The 25,662-nt window shown below is 45.6% G+C and overlaps 1 protein-coding gene across 1 annotated transcript in view; it reads right to left on the minus strand.

The window, feature by feature from the left end:
- MSH3 (mutS homolog 3) overlaps positions 1 to 25,662 on the minus strand; it is a 267,619-nt gene that overhangs the window by 54,731 nt on the left and 187,226 nt on the right. The window contains exon 17 of the mRNA XM_075325143.1: positions 23,480 to 23,596. Coding sequence (XP_075181258.1) covers positions 23,480 to 23,596 — 117 coding nt within the window. The remainder of the gene's footprint in view (positions 1 to 23,479; positions 23,597 to 25,662) is intronic.

Genomic DNA, 25,662 nt, shown 5'->3' on the forward strand with positions numbered 1-25,662 from the left:
ACAGACATGTGAACAGTGGCGTAGACTTCACCCCTTTAGCACCCGGCAAATTTCCATTTTTCCTACCATTCTTCCAAAAGCCATAATTTTTCCATCAATATACAGACATATGAGGGCTTGGTTTTTTTGTGGGAGGAGTTGTACTTTTGAATGACACCATTCATTCTGCCCCATATACTGTAAAATGGGGAAAAAAATTCCAACTGCGGTGAAATTGCAAAAAAAGTGCAATCGCACGATTGTTTTTTGTTTGCGGTGATGACTATATGGTAAAACTGACCTGGTATTATGATTCCCCAAGTCAGTCCATGTTCTTAGATACCAAACATTTTAAAAAGTTTTACTTTTATCTAAGTGGTGAAAATAAATTCAGAAGTTTGTAAAAAAAAAACAAGAATTGTGCTTTTGTCATTTTCCGAGACCCATAGCGTTCTCATTTTTCAGGATCTGGGGCTCAGTGATACGGTAGCTGATCTTTTGTGTCTTGAGCTGGCGTTTTTATTTAATTATTCCATGTTTGCACAGATACAATGTATTGATCGTCTCTTATTGCATTTTAATGCAGTGCTGTGGCGACCCAAAAAATGTAATTGTGGAGTTTTGATTTTTTTTCCTTTCTACGCCATTTACCAATCAGATTAATTGATTTTATACCTCTTGAAGCTCATCAAGAGAATGCCAAGAGTGTGCAAAGCAGTAATCAAAGCAAAAGGTGGCTACTTTGAACAACCTAGAATATAAGACATATCAGTTGTTTCACACTTTTTTGTTAAGTATTTCATTCCACATGTGTTAATTCATAGTTTTGATGCCTTCAATGTGAACCTACAATTTTCAGAGCCATGAAAATAAAGAAAACTCCTTAAATAAGAAAGTGTGTCCAAACGTTTGGTCTGTACTGTATATTAGATTTTATTTACATAGGGCATTAATTACATTTATTTTTTAAAAGTTGTTTTTTTTAAACTATTGGCTTTTTTTTCCCCATCCCCTAGAGGACAATATACAGTTAACGTTTTCTATTGCAGGGTATCGTAATTTTTCTGATTTCTTATGGCTCCAGGCTACCATACCAACCCATTCGGCACCCACGATCACGTTACTTGAGCAGGTTTGGTTAGGGACGATAGGATGGCAGAATGCTATTCCCTCTGTCTGACCAATTATTGGCTGTTATACGCCATAAAGCTTCAAGAGGAACCTCAAGACCCACCTCTTTCACTAAGCCCACAACCTATAATAGCCCTCAGTCCAGTACACCACTGCGCAACCAGCTCTGTCCTCACCTATTGTACCATCACCCATCCCCTGTAGACTGAGCCCTCGCGGGCAGGGTCCTCTCTCCTCCTGTACCAGTCTGTTTTGTACTGTTAATTATTGTTGTACGAATACCCTCTTTCACGTGTAAAGCGCCATGGAATAAATGGCGCTATAATAATAAATAATAATAATAATAAATCAGAGCTAGTGGTGGCTGCCGCAGTTATTAGCGGGTATCAGATAAGCCTGCTGAACAATTATGTCTCTTAAACCCTCTACATATACACATCTAACATCTGCCATGTACAATTTGCATATCTTGGGAATGGGTTTAAAAAAAAGTCAATGTTTGTGAACCCAAATTTCTTTATGACAAATGACATGCACTTAATAGAAAGTATTTAGATTCAATGGCCGACCCAGGAGAGGAGCAGCCAAGTTCTCTTATCATCGGCTGACGGTGCAGGTCTCCTACCATTTTAAAACGGAGTTCACTTCTTCTCCAGACTTTGTTTATAAATGCAAATCAGGTACTCAACTAACTTGAGAAATAAATTGGTTATTCAGCAGGAGATCAACTAAGTCTTAATTAAAGGTCAAGTCTACTTTTATCAATCAGTTCAAGTATTTTATTAGCAGGAAAAGTATAATCCTTTCATTTATACTCAACTCCTTTTCTATATACTATTTGCTGTGGCTAAAAAAATAGAAAATCAAAACTTTTTTGGAAATTGTACACGCATGAACCCAACCTTTAATCTAATAATTTAGTTTCAAATCTCCAAGCCTCACATTGTTTTAGGCTGTGTGCGCATGTTGTGTTTTTATCTCGTTCTTGGATGCATTTTTCATTGCAGATTTGTCACAAAACCTGAAGGGAATCTGATGCCAGCAAAGTCAATGAGAATGCTGGAGTGTAGAGCACACGTTGAGTATTTTCCCATTGCAGAAATAAATCTGCAGCATGTCAATTCTTTAATTTTGGCTGCAGATTTCACCAATTGTAATGACTGGGAAAAAACTGCACTAAAAAGACGTGGCAAAAATGAGCGTTTTTCATAAGAGTACGTTACCACGATTCGCACATGCTGCATCCTGGACGCGACATGTCCTCACCTGCGGGGCCGCGAGTGCTCTCTGCAGGAGACCGCAGCTGCTGTGCCCACGATCAGGGTTTGGGCAGCTGCAGACTCTCTTCTCCCAGCATAGAGCACACGTCTCCGCAGCAATAAATTGACATGCTGCGGCTCGGGAAGCCACACCGCAGGTCAGTTTACGCTGCGGGAAAAACAAGCACAGTGGGCATGGGATTTCTAGATCGTGAACCCTGATTTGTAAGGCTGCATACCCACAGAGATGCAGAAATGGTGCAGAAATTGCTGAACCAAATCCTAAATGTGGGCACAAAGCGAGAGGGTCATAAGCTGTCCAAGAAGAGAAAACATTTTGATGCATGAAAGATAAGTGTTTAACCAATAGAGATCTTTATTGGTTGGTATGGATTGTAATAAGACAAAAATAAAAAACAAAAAAACATCAAAAACAGCACCAAACTATCCCACAAAGAAATATTCTGTGAAAATGCATCCAGACATTTTTTAAGGTCTTCCTTTAACCCCTTCCACATCCAGCCTGTTCTCACCTTCTTGACCAGGCCGAATTTTACAATTCTGATCAGTGTTTTCTATGAGGTAGTAACTCTGGAACAACTCAACAGATCCCAGTGATCTGAGATTGTTCTTTGGTGTGACAAATTGTACTTCATGTTTGTGGTAAATTTAGGACAATATTTGTTGCATTTATTTGTGAAAATATCAGAAATTTAGCCAAAATTCAGAAAATTTTACAAGAGTAAAACTTTAAATTTTATGTCCTTAATAGAGATGAGCGAACTGGTCCCGGTTCGGCTCGAGGCCGGTTCGCCGAACGGGGGTCCTGTTCGAGTTCGGTTCGTCGAACCGAACTCGAACGTATAGGCTAGAATGGGAGGCAATCACAAACACATAAAAATGCATGATAAATGTACACAAACAGTTAATAAACATTGCCATAACACTTACCGGTCCTCGCGATCCCTTCTGCACTCTGTCTCCTGCCGCTATTCCATCCGATGATCGCTGAATCCTCCCGGTGACCTGCACTGCCAGCAGAGATGCAGGACCTATCGTGACGTCAAAATAGCCATGTGACCAGTCACGTGGCTATTATCTCATTGGCTACAGACTGGTCACATGACTATGACACGTCATGTAGGACCTGCGAGTGCATCTCTCCGGTACACGGTGCACATATGTGTATCGCCGTGTACCGGCGACATGCTCTAGCACACGGTCAACTCCCAGTTCCGTTAGGGACCGGCTGACACAGCCGGTCATTAACGGAGATCACCGTTGCAATAGCAACGCAGTTAGCGGTGACGTCACCGCTAACAGCGGCTCCGAGAGCACCGTTGCTATGGTAACGCGTCTGTCAGCGTTACCGCTAGCAGCCAGCACTGATCACTCACGGAGTGAAGGCTGCACGCTGCTTCCCGATTGTAGTGATGATTGTAGTGAGGATGGAGGTTCCCCAGCCCCAAGTGATGAGCTGGTGCACCTCATCCTCACTACAATCGTCACTACTACTACACTAGTGATGATTGTAGTGAGGATGGAGGTTCCCCAGCCCCAAGTGATGAGCTGGTGAATCTCATCCTCACTACAATCGTCACTACTACTACACTAGAAAGAAAGAAGACAGAAGAGCAGGATCGTGGAGGGCTGACAGGGGGTAATAAAGATGGAGTCTCTAATGTGTCTGTGTATTTATTTCTATTAAAGTATTTTTTCTCTGTGTGGTGTCTTTTTTTTAACCCTTTATTGGAGATTCTTAATGGCCGGGTCAAACGTGCCTGACATTAAGAATCTCTGGCTTAATACTGGCTGGTAAAACAAAGCCAGTATTAACTCATGATTACCCAACAAGCCACCCGGCTCCAGGGCTGTTGGAAGAGTTGGATACAGCGCCAGATGATGGCGCTTCTATGAGAGCGCCATTTTCTGGGACGGCTGCGGACTGAAATCCGCAGCAGAGGCGCCCACAAACCTCGGGCTAACCTGTGCTGCGGATTCCAATCCCCAGCTGCCTAGTTGTACCCGGCTGGACACAAAAATGGGGCGAAGCCCACGTCATTTGTTTTTTAATTATTTCATGAAATAAGTTAAATAATTAAAAAAAACGGGCTTCCCTATATTTTTGGTTCCCAGCCGGGTACAAATAGGCAACTGGGGGTTGGAGGCAGCCCGTGGCTGCCAGCTGTACCTGGCTAGCATACAAAAATATGGCGAAGCCCACGTCATTTTTTTGGTGGGCAAAAAACGTCTGCATACAGTCCTGGATGGAGTATGCTGAGCCTTGTAGTTCTGCAGCTGCTGTCTGCTCTTCTCCATACAGACAGACAGCAGCTGCAGAACTACAAGGCTCAGCATACTCCATCCAGGACTGTATGCAGAAGTTTTTTGCCCCTGAAAAAATTATGTCGGCTTCGCCATATTTTTGTATGCTAGCCAGGTACAGCAGGCAGGTACGGCTGCCCCCAACCCCCAGTTGCCTATTTGTACCCGGCTGGGAACCAAAAATAAAGGGAAGCCCTTTTTTTATTATTTCATGAATTTCATGAAATAATTAGAAAACAAATGACGTAGGCTTTGCCCCATTTTTGTGTCCAGCCAGGTACAACTAGGCAGCTGGGGATTGGAATCCGCACCACAGGTTGGCCTGAGCTTTCTGGGCCCCACTGCTGCGAATTGCAGTCTGCAGCCGCCTCAGAAAATGGCATTTTCATAGAAGCGCCATCTTCTGGCGCTGTATCCAACCCAACTCTTCCAGCACCTGCCTGCTATACCTGGCTAGCATACAAAAATATGGCGAAGCTCACGTCCTTTTTTTGTAGTTTTTTGGCAAAAAAAATAAAAACTGCTTCCCTGGATTTTACATTGCCAGTGAAGGTAACACCAAGCAGTGGGGGTTAGCAGCCAGTAGCTGCTTGGATTACCCTTAGCTAGCAATACAAAAAATGCAGCGGGAGCCCATATATATTTTTTTTAATTATTTATTTAAATAACTAAAAATAAAATGGGCTTCCCTGTATTTTGATTGCTGGACATCACAGTGCTGTAAAAATAAATCTTTAAAAAAATGACGTAGCGCTCCGCGGTATTTTTGATTCTCAGCGCAGATAAAGCAGACAGCTATGGGTTGCCACCCCCATCTGCCTGCCGTTACCTTGGTTGGCAATCAAAATACAGGGAAGCCCATTAATTTTTTCTATTTAAAAAATAGTTAAAAAAAAAAAAATGACGTTGGGTCCCCCCATTTTTGATAGCCAGCTAGGGTAAAGCAGACGGCTGTAGCCTGAAAACCACAGCTGGCAGCTTTACCGTGGTTGGGGATCCAATGTGGAGGTCCCCTCAGGCTCTTTTTTATAATTATTTTATAAATATTAATAATTACACAATAAAAGTAGGGTCCCCCCCAAATTGGATCACCAGCCAAGGTAAAGCGGACAGCTGTGGTCTGGTATTCTCAGGGTGGGAAGGTCCATAGTTATTGGGGCTTCACAGCCTAAAAATAGCAGGCCGCAGGCACCCCAGACGTGGCGCATCCACTAGATGCGCCAATCCTGGCGCTTCACCCCAGCTCATCCCGTGCCCTGGTGCAGTGGCAAACGGGGTAATAAATCGGGTTGATACTAGCTGTAAAGTCACCTGAGATCAAGCCCAGCAGTTTGTGATGTCATGGCGTCTATTAGATACCCAACATCATAAACTGTCAGTACTAACAAAAACAAAAAATCGACAAAAGAAATTTATTTGAAAAAACAGTCCCCAAAACATTTCCTCTTTCACCAATTTATTGTAAGAAAAAAAATAAAGGGGTCCCACGACGACTCTGGACCGTCTAGAATATGGGGGGGAGACACTCAGGGAACGTATCCCCCATTTTCTAGGAGTGCGGACCCTTCATGTGAGGAGTGTGGGTGCAATGAATCTGCACTCACTCTCCCCGGGTCCACAGCAGCAGAGTCCATGTCGTAATGGTTGCTACCAAAGCTGCAATGCCCTGCTCATGAGGTAAGGGCATGCCTAATCAGGAGAACTACTGTAGAGGAAGCTCTGCTCACTGGTATATAGGTGCTCAGAGGTAATAATAGATAAAATTAGTGAGTAACCTCGGCACTCTATATCTCCCAGACTAAGTCAGTAAGTCACAATGGATAGTAATGCAAAATCACTCTTTATTGGTCCGTATTAAGAAAATTTTTTTTTCATAAGCATATATGTTTTTGTCCAAAACAAGTTACAAATGACGTTTCGGCCTGAGCCTTCGTCAGATTGGACTTATCTGCATGTAATCATGAAAAATGACAATAATCAGTATCACATAAGAGTGAGAGAACAATAACATAAACTCGAACAATGTAGAGGTACAATTGGGATGCAGCAAAAAAATTGCAACACAGCAAGAAATGAAACACATGATACAAATGTCATAATACAGTACAAGGACAATATAGTAATGACAAATATGGGGTCAGAGTAGGCTTAGACAGCTCTGGTACGAAAGAGATGTCAATCATAAAGTAACATGTGCAGTAGGTGTAGAGCTACAGTATGCATGGCAGAGCTAATGGGTAGACCGACCATAGAAAAAGTGGAGAAAAAGTGGGAGAAAAAGTGGAGAAAAAGTGGAGAAAAAAGTGGAGAAAAAAGTGGAGAAAAAAGTGGAGAAAAAAGTGGAGAAAAAAGTGGAGAAAAAGTGGAGGAAAAAGTGGAGAAAAAGCGGAGAAAAAGCGGAGAAAAAGCGGAGAAAAAGCGGAGAAAAAGCGGAGAAAAAGCGGAGAAAAAGCGGAGAAAAAGTGGAGAGAAAAAGCGGAGAAAAAGTGGAGAGAAAAAGCGGAGAAAAAGCGGAGAAAAAGTGGAGAAAAAGTGGAGAAAAAGTGGAGAAAAGGTGGAGAATAAGTGGAGAAAAAAGTGGAGAAAAAAGTGGAGAAAAAAGTGGAGGAAAAAGTGGAGAAAAAACGGAGAAAAAGCGGAGAAAAAGCGGAGAAAAAGCGGAGAAAAAGCGGAGAAAAAGTGGGAGAAAAAGTGGAGAAAAAGTGGAGAAAAGGTGGAGAATAAGTGGAGAAAAAGTGGAGAAAAAAGTGGAGAAAAAAGTGGAGAAAAAAGTGGAGGAAAAAGTGGAGAAAAAGCGGAGAAAAAGCGGAGAAAAAGTGGAGAAAAGGTGGAGAATAAGCGGAGAAAAAGTGGAGAAAAAGTGGAGAAAAGGTGGAGAAAAAAATTCTCCACTGTTTCTCCACTGTTTCTCCACTTATTCTCCATTTATTCTCCACTGTTTCTCCACTGTTTCTCCACTGTTTCTCCACTTTTTCTCCACTTTTTCTCAAGTGGAGAAAAAAGTGGAGAAAAAAGTGGAGCACCCTTTGGTGCCTTTCATGTGGCACTAAGGGGTGCTTAGCTTTGTATTTAGCCAAAAAAATGAAAAAAAAATGACGTAGGGTTCCCCCTAGTTTTGTAGCCAGCTAGGGTAAAGCAGACGGCTGCAGCCTGCAGACCACAGCTGGCAACCTCACCTTGGCTGGTTATCCAAACCTGAGGGCACCCCACGCTGTTATTTTAAATTAAATAAATAATTAAAAAAAAAAAACACGTAGGGGTCCCCCAAAATTGGATTACCAGCCAAGGTAAAGCAGACAGCTGGGGCCTGATATTCTCAGACTAGGGAGGTCCATGGTTATTGGACTCTCCCCAGCCTAAAAATAGCAGGCCGCAGCCGCCCAAGAAGTGGCGCATCCATTAGATGCGCCAATCCTGGTGCTTCGCCCCAGCTCATCCCGCGCCCTGGTGCGGTGGCAAACGGGGTAATATATGGGGTTAATACCAGATGTGTAATGTCACCTGGCATCAAGCCCTAGGGTTGGTGAGGTCAGGCGTCTATCAGATACCCGACATCAACCCAGTCAGTAATAAAAAAAAAATAGAAGACAACCACATTTTTATTTGAAAAAACACTCCCCAAAACATTCCCTCTTTAACCAATTTATTAGAGTGAAAAACAATCCAAGGGGTTGCCATGACGATCCACACTGTCCCAGTCAATGAAGAGCAGGATGTTCCCCATTGACTGGGAGAGCAATGCAGTGACCTGAGCTAACATCAATGGGTCAGCCCAGGTCACTGCAGGGCATGACAAGTGCTGCTGTCAGCGAGGTACATTACCTGCGCTGATCTCCAGCACTGCCGACAGCCCATGTCACTGAGGTCAATGACCGGCGCCTTCACATCAAGTATCGCGAGAGGTCCGTGACGTCTCAGGTCGGAAGCGAGAGGTGATGTGACAAGCGGCGGCCATGGAGGACAGTGACAGCGCTGAGGTCGGGATGGCGGGACTTCATCACCGCAGGTAAGCCGAGCGGGGGGGGGGGGGGGGGGGGATGTGTGTGTGTGTGTGTGTGTGTGTGTGTGTGTGTATGTGTATGTATGTGTACGTGTGTGTGTGTATATGTGTACATGCCGCGGGCAGGAGGGGGCGGAGTGAGCTGAGCGGGAAGTGTGGGCTTCCTGCACGTAACTAAGATAAACATCGGGTTACTAACCAAAGCGCTTTGCTTGGATACCCGATGTTTATCTTGGTTACCAGCTTGTGGCAGGCTGCCAGCGATGGCTCCTGCTCACTGTAGCTGTAAAAAGCCCTGCTTTTTGCTGCTAAAACCGTTCTCGAACGTATCAAGAACTATCGAGCTTTTGCAAAAAGCTCGAGTTCTAGTTCGATCTCGAACAGCCCCAAAAATCACTCGAGCCTAGAACTGGAGAACCTCGAACCACGAACCGCGCTCAACTCTAGTCCTTAACCCCCTTCACCCTCAAGCCTGGTTTTTGCCTTCCAGACCAAGTCATTCCTCCCCTCCAATTCTGATCAGTGTCACTTTATGATGTAATAACTCTGGAACGCTTTAACAGATCCCAGTGGTTCTGAGACAGTTTTTTTGTAACATATTGATCTTCACATCAGGACAATATTTTTGCGTGCATTTGTGAAAACATCGTAAACTTGGTGAAAATTTTGCAATTGTCAAACTTTCGATTTTTATGTCCTTAAACCAGAGTTATATCACACAAAATAGTTCATAAATAACATTTACTAAATGCCTACGTCTACACTAGATTTTAGATTTTTTTTAGACGGGTTAAACATTTATCAGCAATTTCTAATTTATCCATCAAAATCAATTATTTTTAGGGACCACATCACATTTGACGTGACTGAGAGGCCTATGTGACAGAAATATCCAAAAGTGCTACATTTTAAAAACTACACCCCTCAAAGTGATCAAAACTATATTCAAGAAGTTTATTAACCCTTAAGGTGCATAAAAAAAAATTAAAGCATTGCGTTGGACCCAAATTCTGCATTTTCATGAGGGTAACAGGAGAAAATGGACCATACAATTTGTTGTGCAATTTCTCCTGAGTATGCAGATACCCCATATGTGATGGAAGTCTACTGTTTGGGCAGACAGTGGGCTTGGAAGGGAAGGACCATCATTTTGGATTAAATAGATTGTGGATGCCATCTCATATTTGAAGAGCTCCAGAGATGACAAAACAGCAGAAATCCCCACAAGTGACCCCATTTTGTACGGTAAATTTCACATCTCGAGAAATTCATCTAGGGAGTAGTGAGCATTTTTAACAGTCAGGCAATTCACAGAATTAATATCCGGCTGAGTAAATGAAATGTGCTCCTTCTCTTCTGAGCCCTGCTGTGCGCCCAAACATTAGTTTTCCACAACATATGGGGTATCAGTGTACTTAGTAGAAATTGCACAACAAATTGTAAAGTTCCCTTTTTCCTGTTATTCTTGTGAAAATAAAAAAAAATGGGGCTAAAAGGGATATTTGAGGGAAAAATTAAATTTTTCATTTTTTCCTTCCACATTGATTTTTTTCTTCTGAAGAATCTAAAAGTCTAATAAATTTCTTGAATGTAGTTTTGAACACTGAGGGGTGCAGTTTTTAAAATGTTGCCACTTTTGGGTATTTATTTTGCCACATAGGCCGCTCGAAATTACTTCAAATGTGATTGTGGTACCTAAAAAAAAAAAAAAAAATGGTATTGAACATTTTGTTGAAATAATGAGAAATTGCTGATACACTTTTAACTCTTCTAACTTCCTAACTAAAAAAAAAAACTATGTTCCAAAAATGATGCTGATGTAAAGTAGACATAAGTTAAATGTAATGTATTAAGCCTGCTTAGACGTTGCAATTTCGCATACGATATCGTATGCGATTTGCAACGCCCCCATCGTATGTGCAGCATGTCCAATTTGTTGAACGTGCAGCACATACGATTAACCCCCGTCACACATACTTACCTACCATACGATCTCGATGTGGGCGGCAAACGTCCACTTCCTGGAGTGGGAGGGACGTTTGGCGTCACATCGATGTCACGCGGCAGCCGGCCAATAGAAGCGGAGGGGCGGAGCTGAGCGGGACGTAAACATCCCGCCCACCTCCTTCCTTCCGCATTCTGGGCCGGGAGCCGCAGGAGGCAGGTGAGATCTGTTCATCGTTCCCGAAGTGTCACACACTGCGATGTGCGCTACCCCGGGTACGATGAACAACCTGACGTTCAATTCATCAGGAATGAACGACGTGCATGCGATGAACGGTTTTTCGTTCAATCGCAATTGCACGTTGCTGTCACACGCTACAACATACCTTACGATGCCGGATGTGCGTCACTTACGACATGACCCCGCCGACACATCGTAAGATATCTTGTCGCGTGTAAAGCGGGCTTTAATGATTTTTATTGAATATAACTATCTAGTTTAATGGAAAAAAAAATGTAAACTTTGAAAATTTTGAAATGTTTATTTTTTTGTCAAATTCTTAATGTTTTCATAAACGCAAATCATATTGATGAAAATTTAGCAGTAAGATAAAGTACAATGTGTAATGAAAAAACATTCTCAAAATCACTGGGATATGTTGAAGTGTCTAGAGTTATTACCTCATAAAGTAGCAGTGGTCAGAATTGAAAAAAAATGTCCGGTTCGGAAGATGAAAACAGGCTGGGGTGTGAAGGGGGTTAACTTAATATTTTGTTGCTGTTGCCTTTAAGGCAATCACTGCAAACAAAAAAATTCTGTAACTGTCTATGAGACCACTGTATTAGTCCATAGATGTTTGAGACCCCCCACTTATGAGCAAACCTCTCCAGTTGTCTTATGTGTGAAGGTTGCCTTCTCCAGACTTTGTTTTAGCTCTCTCCTCAAACGTTAAATAAAATTTAGATCAGGGCTCATAGGAGGAAACTTCAGAATAGTTTATTGCTTTGTTTTTAGCCATTCTTGGATGTTTTCTGTGAACAAAGCTGATGTGCCCTACCGAAAAGCTCCAATTTTGTCTCCTCTGTCCAAAGGACATTCTCACAAAAGCTTTGTGGCTTGTCAACATATATTTTGGCAAATTCCAATCTTGCCTTTTTTATGATTTGCTTTCAACACTGATTTCCTCCTCAGTGATCTTCTGTGAAGTTCTCTTTGGCCAAAACAACGATGGATATAGGGCAACCTGACACTGATGTACTTTGACCTTGAAGTTCACCTTGAATATCTTTGGAAGTGGTGAGCTCTTTGATTACCATTTGTATTGTTTGTCTCTTCAATTTGTCATCGATTTTTTTCTCGATTTACAGCTGTTTGGAGATGGTCTTGTAACCTTTACTTTTTATCATGTTTGTATAAAATTTTCTTTTTTCGACGTCGCTCTGGCCGGCTCTGGCCGGCGACCGGCCGCCGAGTGACAGGTGTCTCACTTCACCCAATCACAGCAGCCGGTGGGCGTGTCTATACTGTGCAGTGAAATAAATAATTAAATAATTAAAAAAAACGGCGTGCGGTCCCCCCCAATTTTAAAACCAGCCAGATAAAGCCATACGGCTGAAGGCTGGTATTCTCAGGATGAGGAGCTCCACGTTATGGGGAGCCCCCCAGCTTAACAATATCAGTCAGCAGCCGCCCAGAATTGCCGCATACATTAGATACGACAGTTCTGGGACTGTACCCGGCTCTTCCCGATTTGCCCTGGTGCGTTGGCAAATCGGGGTAATAGGGAGTTATTGGCAGCCCATAGCTGCCAATAAGTCCTAGATTAATCATGTCAGGCGCCTCCCCGAGATACCTTCCATGATTAATGGAAGTGACAGTACATAAACACACACACACAAAAAAATCCTTTATTAGAAATAAAAAACACAAACATATACCCTGGTTCACCACTTTAATAAGCCCGACAGGAGCGGCTGTGTCTTCTGCAGCTCCGGTCACCTCCATGCAGCACAGCTGGAAGCGACGCTGGAGCATCCTGAATTACGCCGGACATGGAGGGCTTTTTCGGGCTTATTAAAGTGGTGAACCAGGGTATATGTTTGTGTTTTTTATTTCTAATAAAGGATTTTTTCGTGTGTGTTTATTTACTGTCACTTACAGATTAATCATGGAAGGTATCTCGGGGAGACGCCCGACATGATTAATCTAGGACTTATTGGCAGCTATGGGCTGCCAATAACTCCTTATTACCCCGATTTGCCAACGCACCAGGGCAAATCGGGAAGAGCCGGGTATAGTCCCAGAACTGTCGCATCTAATGTATGCGGCAATTCTGGGCGGCTGCTGGCTGATATTGTTAGGCTGAGGCGCTCCCCATAACGTGGAGCTCCCCATCCTGAGAATACCAGCCTTCAGCCGTATGGCTTTATCTGGCTGGTTTTAAAATTGGGGGGGGACCGCACGCCGTGTTTTTTAATTATTTAATTATTTATTTCAATGCACAGTATACACACGCCCACCAGCTGCTGTGATTGGGTGAAGTGAGACACCTGTCACTCAGCGTGGGGGCGTGTCTCACTGCAACCAATCATAGGCGCCGGTGGGCGGGGAAAGCAGGGAATACGAGATTGTTTAATGAGCGGCCGGCTTTTTCAAAATAGTAAAAGCCGCCGGAGCAGTGTGAATGCCGTGCAGCGCCGCGCCGGTGATTGGTGAGTATGAGAGAGGGGGTAAGAGGGATAGACTGACATGGACAGAGAGAGGGACAGAGATAGTGACCGACTGACAGAGATTAGCGAATGACAGACATTGTGCGGCGCTTCAGAACGCAGCTTTTCAGCTGCGCTCTGAAGCGGACCTTTTTTAAGCTGCGGTGCAGAGCGCACACCTGCGCACATAGCCTCAGACATCAAAATCGTATGAGGGATGTCACACGTTTCAATTGACTAGGTTCGTGCAACAAAACGTGCAATTCTAGACAAAGATACGATGTGTTTGCGATCAACAGTTTTGCGTTCAATCCTGATCGCACGTAGATGTCACACGCAGATACCTCACAAACGATGCCGGATGTGCGTCACTTACAACTTGACCCCAACGACGGATTGTGAGATACATTGAAGCGGGTAAAGCAGGCTTTAGATAATGTTAGAATGGCTGCAGACAGTAATCCAACGTAAATATGGTTAGTTTCAGAATCTCTTTGCCTATATTTTGCTGCTCTCAGATGAAGTAGCAAAAAACTGCTGACCGATTCCTTTTAATGGAGGATAATCATATTGTCCACACAGAAGATGAAATCAATTGCAAAGCAATCAAATGTGTCCTGTTTGGACAATACTACAATTTTTCCCATTAAAAAATTATTTTCATATCGGCATATAGGTCACAGGTTCTCGGTATCTCCATTACAATACAATCTGCCTTCTGTGTCCTTTGGCCTTGTCTGCGTTCAATGTCAGAGATACAACTGTGAACGAGTTAATACTGGGAAACATTTACCATCAGCATCCGTCATACAATGCTCAGGATTCCTTAATACTCCCATGCTGTGTAAAATGTAAATAAGGGAAGAGAAGGTGTACATTATTAATCCCCTGCACTCTGTGACATCAACCAAACAATCTATCACACTGATTAATAAAACCAATTTTACTCCACCAGCCGACTCCTCCAGGGTAATTTGCCAGTAAGTCAGTGGTGTCCAAAGGCTAAGTGTGCTAAGAGAGATATACGAGAGACCTACAAATAAACAGTACCTGCAAAATTAAACTTTTCTTTTTAGGTTACAACACACAATAGTCACTTCTGCAAAGATGTTCAACAAAGCGGAGTATACATATACAAATATAATTATGAGCACAAAATAAGATCAGATCTTAACATCTTTACAACAAATGTAGTTGCCATTCAGTATGTTCCGAGCAATGAGTACCATATTATTCTTACCTTTACATCAAGGTTACACCGTCCCTGAACTGAGAACAGGGAGTGACAATGAGGCTTGGCATCACTGAAAATTTATAGAATTTATTAAACTTAACACCGGATTATAAGACGCACCCCAATTTTAGAAAAAAAAAGGTTAGAAAAAAAAAAAAGGGGGTGTTTGTCTTACAATTCTGTGGTGTCTTATTGGAGGGAGGGGGGGGGGCAGTGGTGGTGGAGCGGGGTCACAGGAGGCAGGGGCAGTGGTGGAACAGGGCGTAGGCGCAGCGGGTGTCCCAGATGCTCGCTACGGGCGACTTGAGGCAGGCAAGATCCAGAAAGTGCTGTAGGCTGCGGGCCGCTGTGCTGGGGGCTGCTGTGCTGCAGGCGGTGAGGGGAGGCAGGGCCATCCTTAGGTCTGCGATGCAGGCTTCAAAGAAATTGCATCCGGAGTTGGCACGTGCACAGATTGAGGTATTGGCTCAGTAACAAGCCAAGATCTCATCTGTGCACACACCATCTCTGGGCGCCATTTTCCTTAAGTGCTCTGCTGGACTGGAGGCAGCGCGTGCACAGATGAGATCTTGAGCCAACAGCTTTATCTGTCCATGCGCGGACTCCAGGCGCCATTATTTGAATCCGCACTTCTGACCTAAAGATGGCCCCTGTCTAACCGCCGCCCAACACAGCGTCCCCCAGCACAGCATCCGACAGCACTGCAGTCCCCAGCACAGGGCCAGCAACCCCCAGCACAACAGCCCCTAGCACAGCAGCTGCCAACGCAGCAGACTCCAGCACAGCAAGCGCCAGCCAGCACAGCGCCAGCAACCCGCAGCATTGCCCCTGCCTCCTGCTATCCCTCTCCACCACCTCCCAGTAAGCTACATTCGGTTATAAGACGTACCCCTCATTTTCCTCCAAAATTTTTGGGAGGAAAAGTGAGTCTTATAATCCGAAAAATATGGTCATTTACTAGGAATTTCCCATTGGATTATGCATTAAAGAATGCCTCATACTCACTTAGAAGTCTTTTAACTTCATACTGCCGAAGTCTAGTTTCACGTTACTGACCAGACCAAATTTTTCAATTCTGACAGCATCACTATGTGGTAACTCTAGAATGTTTCAACATATCCAGTAATTCTGAGATTCTTTTTTCCTTAACACATTGAACTTCATATTATAGGTAAATTTAGGTCAATATGATTTGTGTTTATGAAAAAATTTGAAATTTGGTGAAAATGTAGAAGAATTTGCAATTTTTGATCTGTGAATTTTTTGCCCTTAAAACAGATAGTCATACCACGTTAAATAATCAACCAAAATTTGTCACATGTCTACTTTATAGCCGCATCATTTTTAAACTTTTTTTGTTAGAAAGGTAAAAGGGCTAAATGTTTAGCAGCAATCTTTCATTTTTGCAACAAAATTTACAAAACCTGTTTTACTAGGGACTTCACATTTGAAGTGACTTTTAGGGACCTATATATTAAAAAAAACCCCACCCATAAAAGTGACCCAGTATTAAAAACTGCACCCGTCAAGGTATTCAAAACCACGTTAATGATGTTTGTTAACCCATCAGGTGATTCACGGGAATTAAAACAAAGTGGAAATAAAAAATGAAAAATGTGTTATTTTTTGCAAAAATATTGCTTTAGCTTCAAATTTTTCATTTTCTCAAGGGTAACTAGGAGAAAATGGACCATACAATTTGCTGTACAATTTCTCCTGAGCATGGCTGTGCCCCATATATGGGGGATAACTACTGCAGTGCTTGGGAGGGAAGGAGCGCTATTTGAATTTTGGAGCTCAATTTTGCCTGAAATAGATTGTGGATGCCATTTTGCATTTGAAGAGCCCCAGAGGTGCCAAAACAGTAGAAACCCTCATCAAGTTACACTATTTTGGAAAATCTTAATTACTCACCGGTAATGGGATTTTCAATAGCCCATGACAGCACCACATGAGAGATAGGTTCCGCCCACATCAGGACAGGAAACCCACTGATAAAAAGGCGGTACCTCTCCTCCACATCAGTAGGTTTTCAGAGCCAGAGAGGACCAACAAAACACAATAAACAGATTAATCACACCACCACCCAAGGAAACCACCAATAACTCTAACACTCCCCGAAGGGTGCCCACAACCAGTGAATAGGGGGGGAACTAAGGGTGCTGTCATGGGCTATTGAAAATCCCATTACCGGTGAGTAATTAAGATTTTTCCCTGCCGCCCATGACAGCACCACATGAGAGATTTATATAGACCAACCACCTTAGGGAGGGACCACCGCTTGTAAGACCCGTCTCCCAAAGGAAAGGTCAGTTGTGGAGGACAAGTCCAGCCTATAGTGCCGAAAGAAAGTCCCAGGAGACGACCAAGTAGCCGCCCGACAGATCTGGTCAAGAGAGGCATCCGCCCTCTCCGCCCAAGACGTAGACACTGCTCTAGTGGAGTGTGCCCTGATGCCCGGAGGAGGAGTGGCGTCTTTAGCCGAGTACGCCAAACCGATGGCATCCCTGACCCATCTGGCCAAGGTAGCTTTAGAAGCCCCACGCCCCTTGGACTGCCCCTGAAAAGTGACAAACAGGACCTGAGACTTCCTCCATTCCCTAGTCCTATCTAGGTACGTGACTAAGGCCCTCCGGACATCCAACGTGTGTAACCGAGCCTCCGCCTCGTCCCGAGGGGGGTCACAGAGGGAAGGGAGCACGATCTCTTGGGACCTATGAAAAGGGGTAGAAACCTTGGGCAAGTAGAAAGGATCAGTCCGCAACACTACCCTATCATCCAGAATCTGGGTATAAGGGTGAACCACAGACAAGGCTTGGAGATCCCCCACCCGCCTGGCCGAGGTGAGCGCGACGAGGAGGAAAACTTTAAGGGACAGCAGTTTGAGAGGGACTTCCCCCAAGGGCTCAAACGGAGGCCCCGTGAGGGCATCCAACACTAAATTAAGGTCCCAAGGGGGAACCCTGGGAGCCCGAACAGGTACAGACTTGGACTTAGATTTAATGAACCGGCAAACCCATTCATTCTGCGCCAGACTACAATGAAACAGAGCCCCTAAGGCTGATACCTGCACCTTGAGCGTACTTGGTGGAGAGCCCCAATTCCAACCCCTTCTGGAGGAATTCCAGAATAGCCGGGATAGGAGGGGGGCCCTCCGCCCGAGCCCCCGACTGAAGGAGAAAACGCTTCCAGACCCTACCGTAAATGGCTGTGGTGACCGCTTTCCTACTGCGAAGAAGAGTATCGATTAAGCAAGAGGAAAACCCACGTCGAGCTAGCAGCCGCCGCTCAAACGCCAAGCCGTCAAATGGAGAGCCGGGTCGGGGGGGTGACGGACTGGGCCCTGGGACAGGAGATGAGGGGCGTCCGGGAGAACCCAAGGATCCCCCAGAGATAGTGTCCGCAGCCAGTAAAACCACGCCCGTTTTGGCCAGAAGGGGGCGATGAGAATAATCTCTGCCCTGTCGGTCCGGATTTTCCGGAGAACCGAAGGCAACAGGATCAGGGGAGGAAATGCGTACAGGAGGCCCTGAGACCAAGACATCTGGAAGGCATCGAGGGCAACAGGATCGTCTCGGGGGTTGAGAGAGCAGAACCTGTCCACTTTCCGATTTGCCCGGGTAGCGAACAGGTCCAGAACAGGGACACCCCATAGAAGCGTGATCTTGTGAAAGACCTCCGGGTCCAAGGACCACTCCCCCTGACGGAGACAGTGCCGGCTGAGGAAGTCTGCCTCCTCGTTGTCCGTCCCCTTGATATGAAGAGCTGTCAAGGAGGAGAGATGTTGTTCGGCCAGCTGGAAGATGTGCAAAGTCAGAGCCAGAAGAGAAGGGGATCTGGTGCCGCCCTGATGGTTGATGTACGCTACCGTCACCCTGTTGTCCGAAAGGATCCGAACATGGCGACCTTCCAAGAAGGGGAGGAACCCCTCTAGCGCCTTGAGAACCGCCATGAGCTCCCTGAAGTTGGAGGACTGTCTGACCAACTGAACGTCCCAGGGACCCTGAAGCACCAGGTGGCGTAGATGGGCACCCCACCCCCAATGGCTGGCATCCGTGACTATCGTGTCCGTGACCGGGGAAAGCCAAGGAACCCCCATCCGGAGGTGAGAGGGGTCCTGCCACCAACCCAGGGAGTGCAAAGTGGCCGCAGACAGGGTCAAAAGCTTCTCCAAACAGCCCCCTAACAGTCTCTGAAACTGAAGGACCTCCATCTGGAGGATTCTGGAACGCAGTTGGGCCCACCACACTCCTGGGATGCAAGAGGTAAGAGCCCCGACCAGCGACATAGCTTGTCGCAAGGACATGCGAGGGCAACTTTTCACGGAAGAGAGAAAGGACAAGATCCTGGCGACCTTGTCCTCTGGCAGGTGGCACAACTGGCTGGTGGAGTCCAAGACGAGACCCAGGAAGACTTGACACTGGAGAGGCTGGAGTCTGGACTTCTGTCGATTCACCACCCACCCCAGTCCTTCCAGGATGGTGATGACCTTGGTCACGTGAGTCGCACAGAGAGACTCCGACTGACCCACTATCAGGAGGTCGTCCAGATACGGAACGATCAATATGTCCTGTTCCCTGACATGAGCCATGACCTCCGCGAGGACTTTGGTGAAGATCCGTGGGGCCATGGAAAGCCCGAATGGCAGCGCTGCGAATTGGAAGTGTCTCAGCCTCCCGGAGACGTGCAGTGCGAATCTGAGGAACCGCCGGTGAGCCGGAAAAATAGGGATGTGATAATAGGCGTCCTTCAAGTCGAGGACCGCCATGAAACACCCTGGATACAACAGTCTGACAGTCGACTTCATGGTCTCCATTTTGAAGGCTCGCTGTTCCAGATGCAAATTTAAGCTTCTCAGGTTGAAGATGGTGCGGAAGGTGGAGTCCGGCTTCCGAACCAGAAACAGAGTGGAGTAAAACCCCTCCCCTTCTTGACCTATGGGGACCTCCTGAACGACGTTCCTTGAGAGGAGAGTGAGCACTTCTACTTCCAAGGCCATCTGCCGCTCTGGGGACCGCAAGGACGTTAGTATGAGAGACCCCAGAGGGGGCGAACGGAAGTCCAATTTCAACCCCTCCTCCACAATCTGAAGGAGCCACCTGTTGGAGGAGATTGCCCGCCATGCATGGAGGAAGAGGGACAACCGACCCCCTACCTGATGATAGGCGTTATTGGGAGGACTTGGGCTTATTATCGGAGTGCTTGCCGAAGAGAAAACCCGAGTTGTTCTTTCTACGGTCCTTCCACTGATCATGCGGTTTTTGAGACTTCTTTGCAAAAAACTGACGTCTCCGAAAAGGCCGGCTGCGAGAGGACGCCACCGGAAAAACTGGAAACCCCTGTTTCCTATCGGATGCTTTAGTGAGGAGGTCGTCCAGGCTAGAGCCAAAAAGATAGGCACCCTCACAAGGCATGCTGCAAAGCCGTCCCTTGGATTGGACATCACCCTTCCAAGTCTTCAGCCAGAGGGCCCGACGCGCTGAATTGGACAGCGCCGCCGACCTGGCGAACAGTCTTAAAGAATCAACCGAGGCATCAGCCAGAAAGGCAGCAGCACCCTGTATTAAGGGCAAGGACGAGATAATATCCTTCCTAGGAGCGTCATTGCGCAACTGGTCTTCCAACTGCTGAAGCCACACCATCAAAGACCGGGCAACACAGGCGCCGGTCACGGCCGGGCGCAAGCCACCTGCCGCAGACTCCCATGTACCTCTCAGAAAACCATCAGCCTTCCTATCCAGCTGATCCTTAAGGGACCCCAAGTCCTCAAACGGCAAGGTAGTGGAACGAGACGCCTTGGCAATAGCGACATCAATTTTTGGGGTCCTATCCCAAGAGGTAGACGCCTCCTCATCCACAGGGTACTTCCGTTTTAGGGAAGAGCTAAGATTCAACCTTTTGTCCATCTTTTTCCACTGGTCAGTAATGAGACCTTGAACCTTTTGGGGAATGGGAAACCCCTTACGCTTCCTGGAATCCAAGCCCCCAAACATGACATCCTGGGTAGATTCGGGCCCCCTGGAGTCCACTATGCCCATGGTCGAACGTACAGCCTTCACCAAAGGTCCCACGTCTGCTGTAGGGAAACAAGGACGACCACCCTCATCGGAAGAGGAAGAGGAGCCAGAATCGGAGGGGGAAGATCCCGAGGATCCCGACGACCGAGAGCCCCGGGCCGAACCCGCCGAGGTATCGGGAGTAGACTGCTTATGATGACGGGACTTCTTGCGCCTCCTGCCCCCCTTAAGGGATTTAAGGGACTCCTGTACTTCCGCCCTGATAATGGAGCGCAATTCAGAGGAGAACCCCGGCCCCTCTTTGAGCAGGGTCTGTTGGATACAGTCTGCACATAGGGCCTTGGTGTACTCCGAAGACAGGGAGGATTGGCATATGGCACATTCCTTGTGACGCTGCTTGGAGGCACTCTTTTTCGGTACCTAACAAGAGAGGGGACACGGAAACGGGGACTTAGAAACACGAAGACCACGAAGTCCACTCACCCCCACGACTCCAGGCAATACCGGATCAGGAGGCGGATTTCCCTTGGATCTCCTGGGACCCACCGACCGAACGCTGCCCGGGCTCGACACAGCCTTCCGGGAACGATCCGCAGAGCCGCGGTCCGAGCCACGCTGGGGCGACTCCTTGCGCTGCTCCTTGCTGCGGGGGGAATCTCCTGCCATAATGGAGGAGAAAAAACTCACCAGTCCCAAGCGCCGGCCAGATATATCTCTTTAGATGGGCGCCGCCATCTTGGATCCGAGTGCGCATGCGCACACCAGTCACTTCCTGGTCGCAGGGCGCACGGCATCCTGGAATCGCGTCACTTCCGGTCGGAGCGTCCAGCTTCACCCCGGCGTGCAGCACAGCAGGGACAAGCCTTCCAGCGGCCGCCGTGAGTGCGCACATCCCCGGAGCGACGCCGGGCCGAGCTCCCGCTCCAGGCCCGCGCCTCACCGCCGCAGAGGTCCGAGACCGAGGGGGGGTGCATCCAGGCCCGAGCACCGGCTTCAGGTAAGTACCAGGCTTCCACACCGGGCCGGACCTGGGACATCAATGGGTTGTCCATACCAGGACAGGAAACCAAACTGATGTGGAGGAGAGGTACCGCCTTTTTATCAGTGGGTTTCCTGTCCTGATGTGGGCGGAACCTATCTCTCATGTGGTGCTGTCATGGGCGGCAGGGAAAACTACACATCTCAAGGAATTCAACAAACTGTGTGGTTACCATATTGGTCCCACAAAGCAAAAGCAGTGGGAGCTTTGCCTATAGCAAGGGTTGTTGGATAACTGGGTTGCTCTTCCTATGAATAAAATTCTAAGCAGCAATAGTTGCTGTCCAGTACCACGCTTAATAGAGTATGGACCCCTTAATTTTCAAATTCAAGAAATGCGCTCAATACATGCACAGTTAGGGTATGTACCCATGTAGCAGATTTGGCAGGAAAAATGCAACAAAAAAAGCCCTCCACCTGTAACCACAAATAGCCTGAGTGACATCACCGCTGATCAAGCGGTTCACTCAGTCTAAGCATGAACCCCACAGCGGGTGGTCATGTTCTATGGCTTCTTGGTATGAATTCAGATGTAGCAAATCTGGAATCGTTGTGGGACCTTGTGTGGATTATGTCATACCTGAATGGGTGTTTTGGGGGTTAATAAAGTGGTGAAAGTGGTTTTTTGTCTTTTATTTGAAATAAACACAAACACCAAAAAAATCGTTTATTTCTTTTCAGTTGCAGATTAGTAATGGGGAAGGAGGGTCTCAGACGCCTCCCATTACTAATCTTGGGTTTAGTGGCAGCTGTGAGTTGCCATTAACCTCTTATTACCCCCGATTGCCACAGCACCAGGGCAATCGGGATGAGCCGGGTAAAATGCCAGGCTTGTCCCATTTAATGGATGCCGCAATCCCAAGTGGCTGCAGGCTGCTATTTTAAGGTTGGGGGGGGGGGGCAATAACCATAGGTCTCTCCAGCCTGAGAATACCAGCCCCCAGCTTTCGGGCTTTATCTTGGCTGGGTATCAAAATTTGGGGGACCGCATGCTGTTAATTATTTAAAAAAAAAAAAAAAAAGTCGCAAGTGGTTACTTTTATTTTCCTACACAGCCAAAATAAGTCCATGGCTGGGGGCTGCAGCTTGTATCTGTGCTGGATATCATATTATGGGGGGATCCTACGTCAATTTTATTTATTTTTACACCACGATAGACGCATATAGCGTCTGTGATTGCAAGCAGTCAGATGACACACTGTCACTCACGGTGGGGCACGTCTGACTGCAACCAATCACAGAAGCCAGGACGGCCGGTGGGGAGGGGGGCAAGCAGTGCATATGCAATGAAGGTAAATGAGCGACCCTGGAAGTGAATGAGTGGTCTGGAAGCAGTGTACAGCCGCGCAGGAGCCTTGGTAAGTATGAAGCGCTTGCTCCTAACCCCCTATCTCTTCTGCCACCATTTTTAATTGAAGGATTGTGGTCCCCAAAGACTTATATTGGGACCGGCGTCTGTCCAGATAACCGGGACCAATCCCGGGTGGAGTGTTTTTTTTTTTTAAACCTAGTTAAGCCCGCCGGACCCGTTTATCTGAGAGTCCGCCCATCATTAATTATGTGAATGTGCTATGGAGGTCCTCTTTTTCATCATGGAACATCAAATGTGTATTTGCATTTTTCTATACATTCCTATAGACAGCACAGAAACCTAATATACAGAACTGATCATAATGGCAGCAAGTAGACTGTGCATGATTGAGCTGATCAGATCATTCACAGTAGGTTACATCAGTACGAAGAAGAGTTCTCAGCCATGTTCATATGTTGGGCCAACACAGTATATTGAATATAGAGCAATAAAACCCTGTGTTAATCTTTAATGATTGTTTTAGAAACTCACTCAAGAAACCGCAGCCATTCAGCATTGCAGTCAAGGACTAGCTGCTCCCGGAGCTGATTCAGATGTCTGTAATTTTCGACGATAAAAGGAGAGTGGAAGCGACTGACAGCTTTTGTGCTATGAAAGAGAAAAAAATATACTAAAATCAGAATAAGGAATCAAGGTTACCAAGCAATCAGTTATGTAATCACAAGGGACAATTAGTCTCGGGCACTTTTTTTTTTCTTCTATTTTCATGAAGCTTTAGAATAGGTGGATTGACAATTATGGTGAACTTCGTCTCTGTTGCTTCACATTGCCTTTCTTATAAATAGAGCAGCGGGTTACTATGGTGAAGCGCACAGAGATTGCCATTTACAGAGTTTTATCTTACATGGTTGTGCATATATGGACATTTCCTGATCTAAGTACAGTAAAAATAACACATTTACGGCAAACCGTTTTGTTGTCTCAATATTACATTCATTCACATAATAACATGTTAGTAAGGTGACAATATGCGCAGCCATAGGAGATGACATAGGCACCACTGACTGCTCTGGATCATAGAGCACTTATGATGCTGAAGAGGTTTTTGGACATTCTCCTGGAATAAAGAGCTCGTTACACCACTGAATCTGGTTTTCTTGGTTATCTGCTGTTTGTGGTCTATGACCTGAAATGCAAGGGTGGTCTTAAAGGGAACCTGTCAACAGATATTTTGCTTTAAACCTAAAAGTTTTCCCTTCTGCAGCTCCTGCGCTGCATTCTAGCAAGGTTCCTATAGTTTCTGTTCCCCCTTTTAGACCAAATTAAATACTTTATAAAGTTGTACCTTTTGGTATGCAAATCTTCTAAATTATCCATGGGGGCGGGCTGTCTGGTGTCCGTTACTGTCCCTCCTGCCGATTTACGCCGTCCCCCAACGCTCGAGATTATGGGCGGCGCTGTGATTGTCATCAGCAAGTGCCCACCCATAATCTCGTGCCCGTGCTTTCCCCTCTGTCGTAACTCATAAAACTCTGCGTTTGTGGGCTTTCTTGTGCATCATCTTTAGAAGAGGCTTCCTTTTTTGGAGGACAGCCATGCAGACCAATTTGAAGCAGTGTGATAAAAGATGATTTATCCACATCAAGGCATCTGATATAACACATGCTAGGTATGGCTTTTTTCAGCAGTTTATAACCTGTATGCACGTATTAATAGGTTAGATACATAAAATGTTGTGACAGATTCCCTTTAAGTAATTTTTCCGGAATTCTATTGAATGGAAGTGACCCAAAAAACTCCTAAGAAAATTATATGTGCAAATTGGAATCAAAGTAAGCTCATGTCCTTGAAGGGGAGCTTTCAGCAAGAAAAGCCATAACGTTCGTTTAAAAAAAGGCTGGACAATTTTAGAAAGATCATTCTTTATGTTGAAATGCAAATGAGATGTTCAGAGCACTGTAGGTGGGGCTATGCAGCCTGGTGTTCCTATTTTTCCTACAGCTTCTCTGGACAGCTCTGCCCTCATTGCACCAATTCCCCACATTGACCTATTCGACATAACTGCGGGAGGAAGGGTGCCCACAGTGCTCATAGCGTCTCATTTGCATTTGAACACAATGTTCTTTCTACTATTCAGATGATTTTTAAACCAAAGACAGAGATATTGCGGGTGATTTATTTAGACTGGTGTAGTGCAGGGCAGTCTTATTGAAGACTTGCTGGAGTACACTTACATATTCATTAAGTGGTGTGCACCGCTTAAAAGGTATTGTCCATCTTTGGGGATAATTTAATTTTTAGCCCCAATTGCATTATTTAAAGTAAGAGAAGAAAAATGTATTTGGGTTTCATTAGAAATGTTGCACCATTTGCCTCCTATAGCCACTTTATTACACTATTTTTGACTACAGAATGAGATACCGTGGTTGGCTACATGATCTTTATTTTATGGGATGTGTTAAAGACATGATTTTGTGGCAGTAATTATTATATAGATATGATAGTTTCCCCTGCACAGACTGCACAGCTCCCAGTCCATATAATGGCGGCTGGTGCAGAAGCATGTGACCAGTCAGCCTTGTCCAATTGAAATGCTGAAGTGAGAAAACTGCTTTTTCTATTGGAGGAGACAGATTGGGTGGTCCATTTCCTGGACAAACCCTATTTAAATTACTTAGCTCACCTGTAAAACATGAATAACATTCTCACCTCCT

This window comes from Anomaloglossus baeobatrachus, chromosome 1 (genome assembly GCF_048569485.1).
Source record: "Anomaloglossus baeobatrachus isolate aAnoBae1 chromosome 1, aAnoBae1.hap1, whole genome shotgun sequence".
Lineage (NCBI taxonomy): Eukaryota > Metazoa > Chordata > Amphibia > Anura > Aromobatidae > Anomaloglossus > Anomaloglossus baeobatrachus.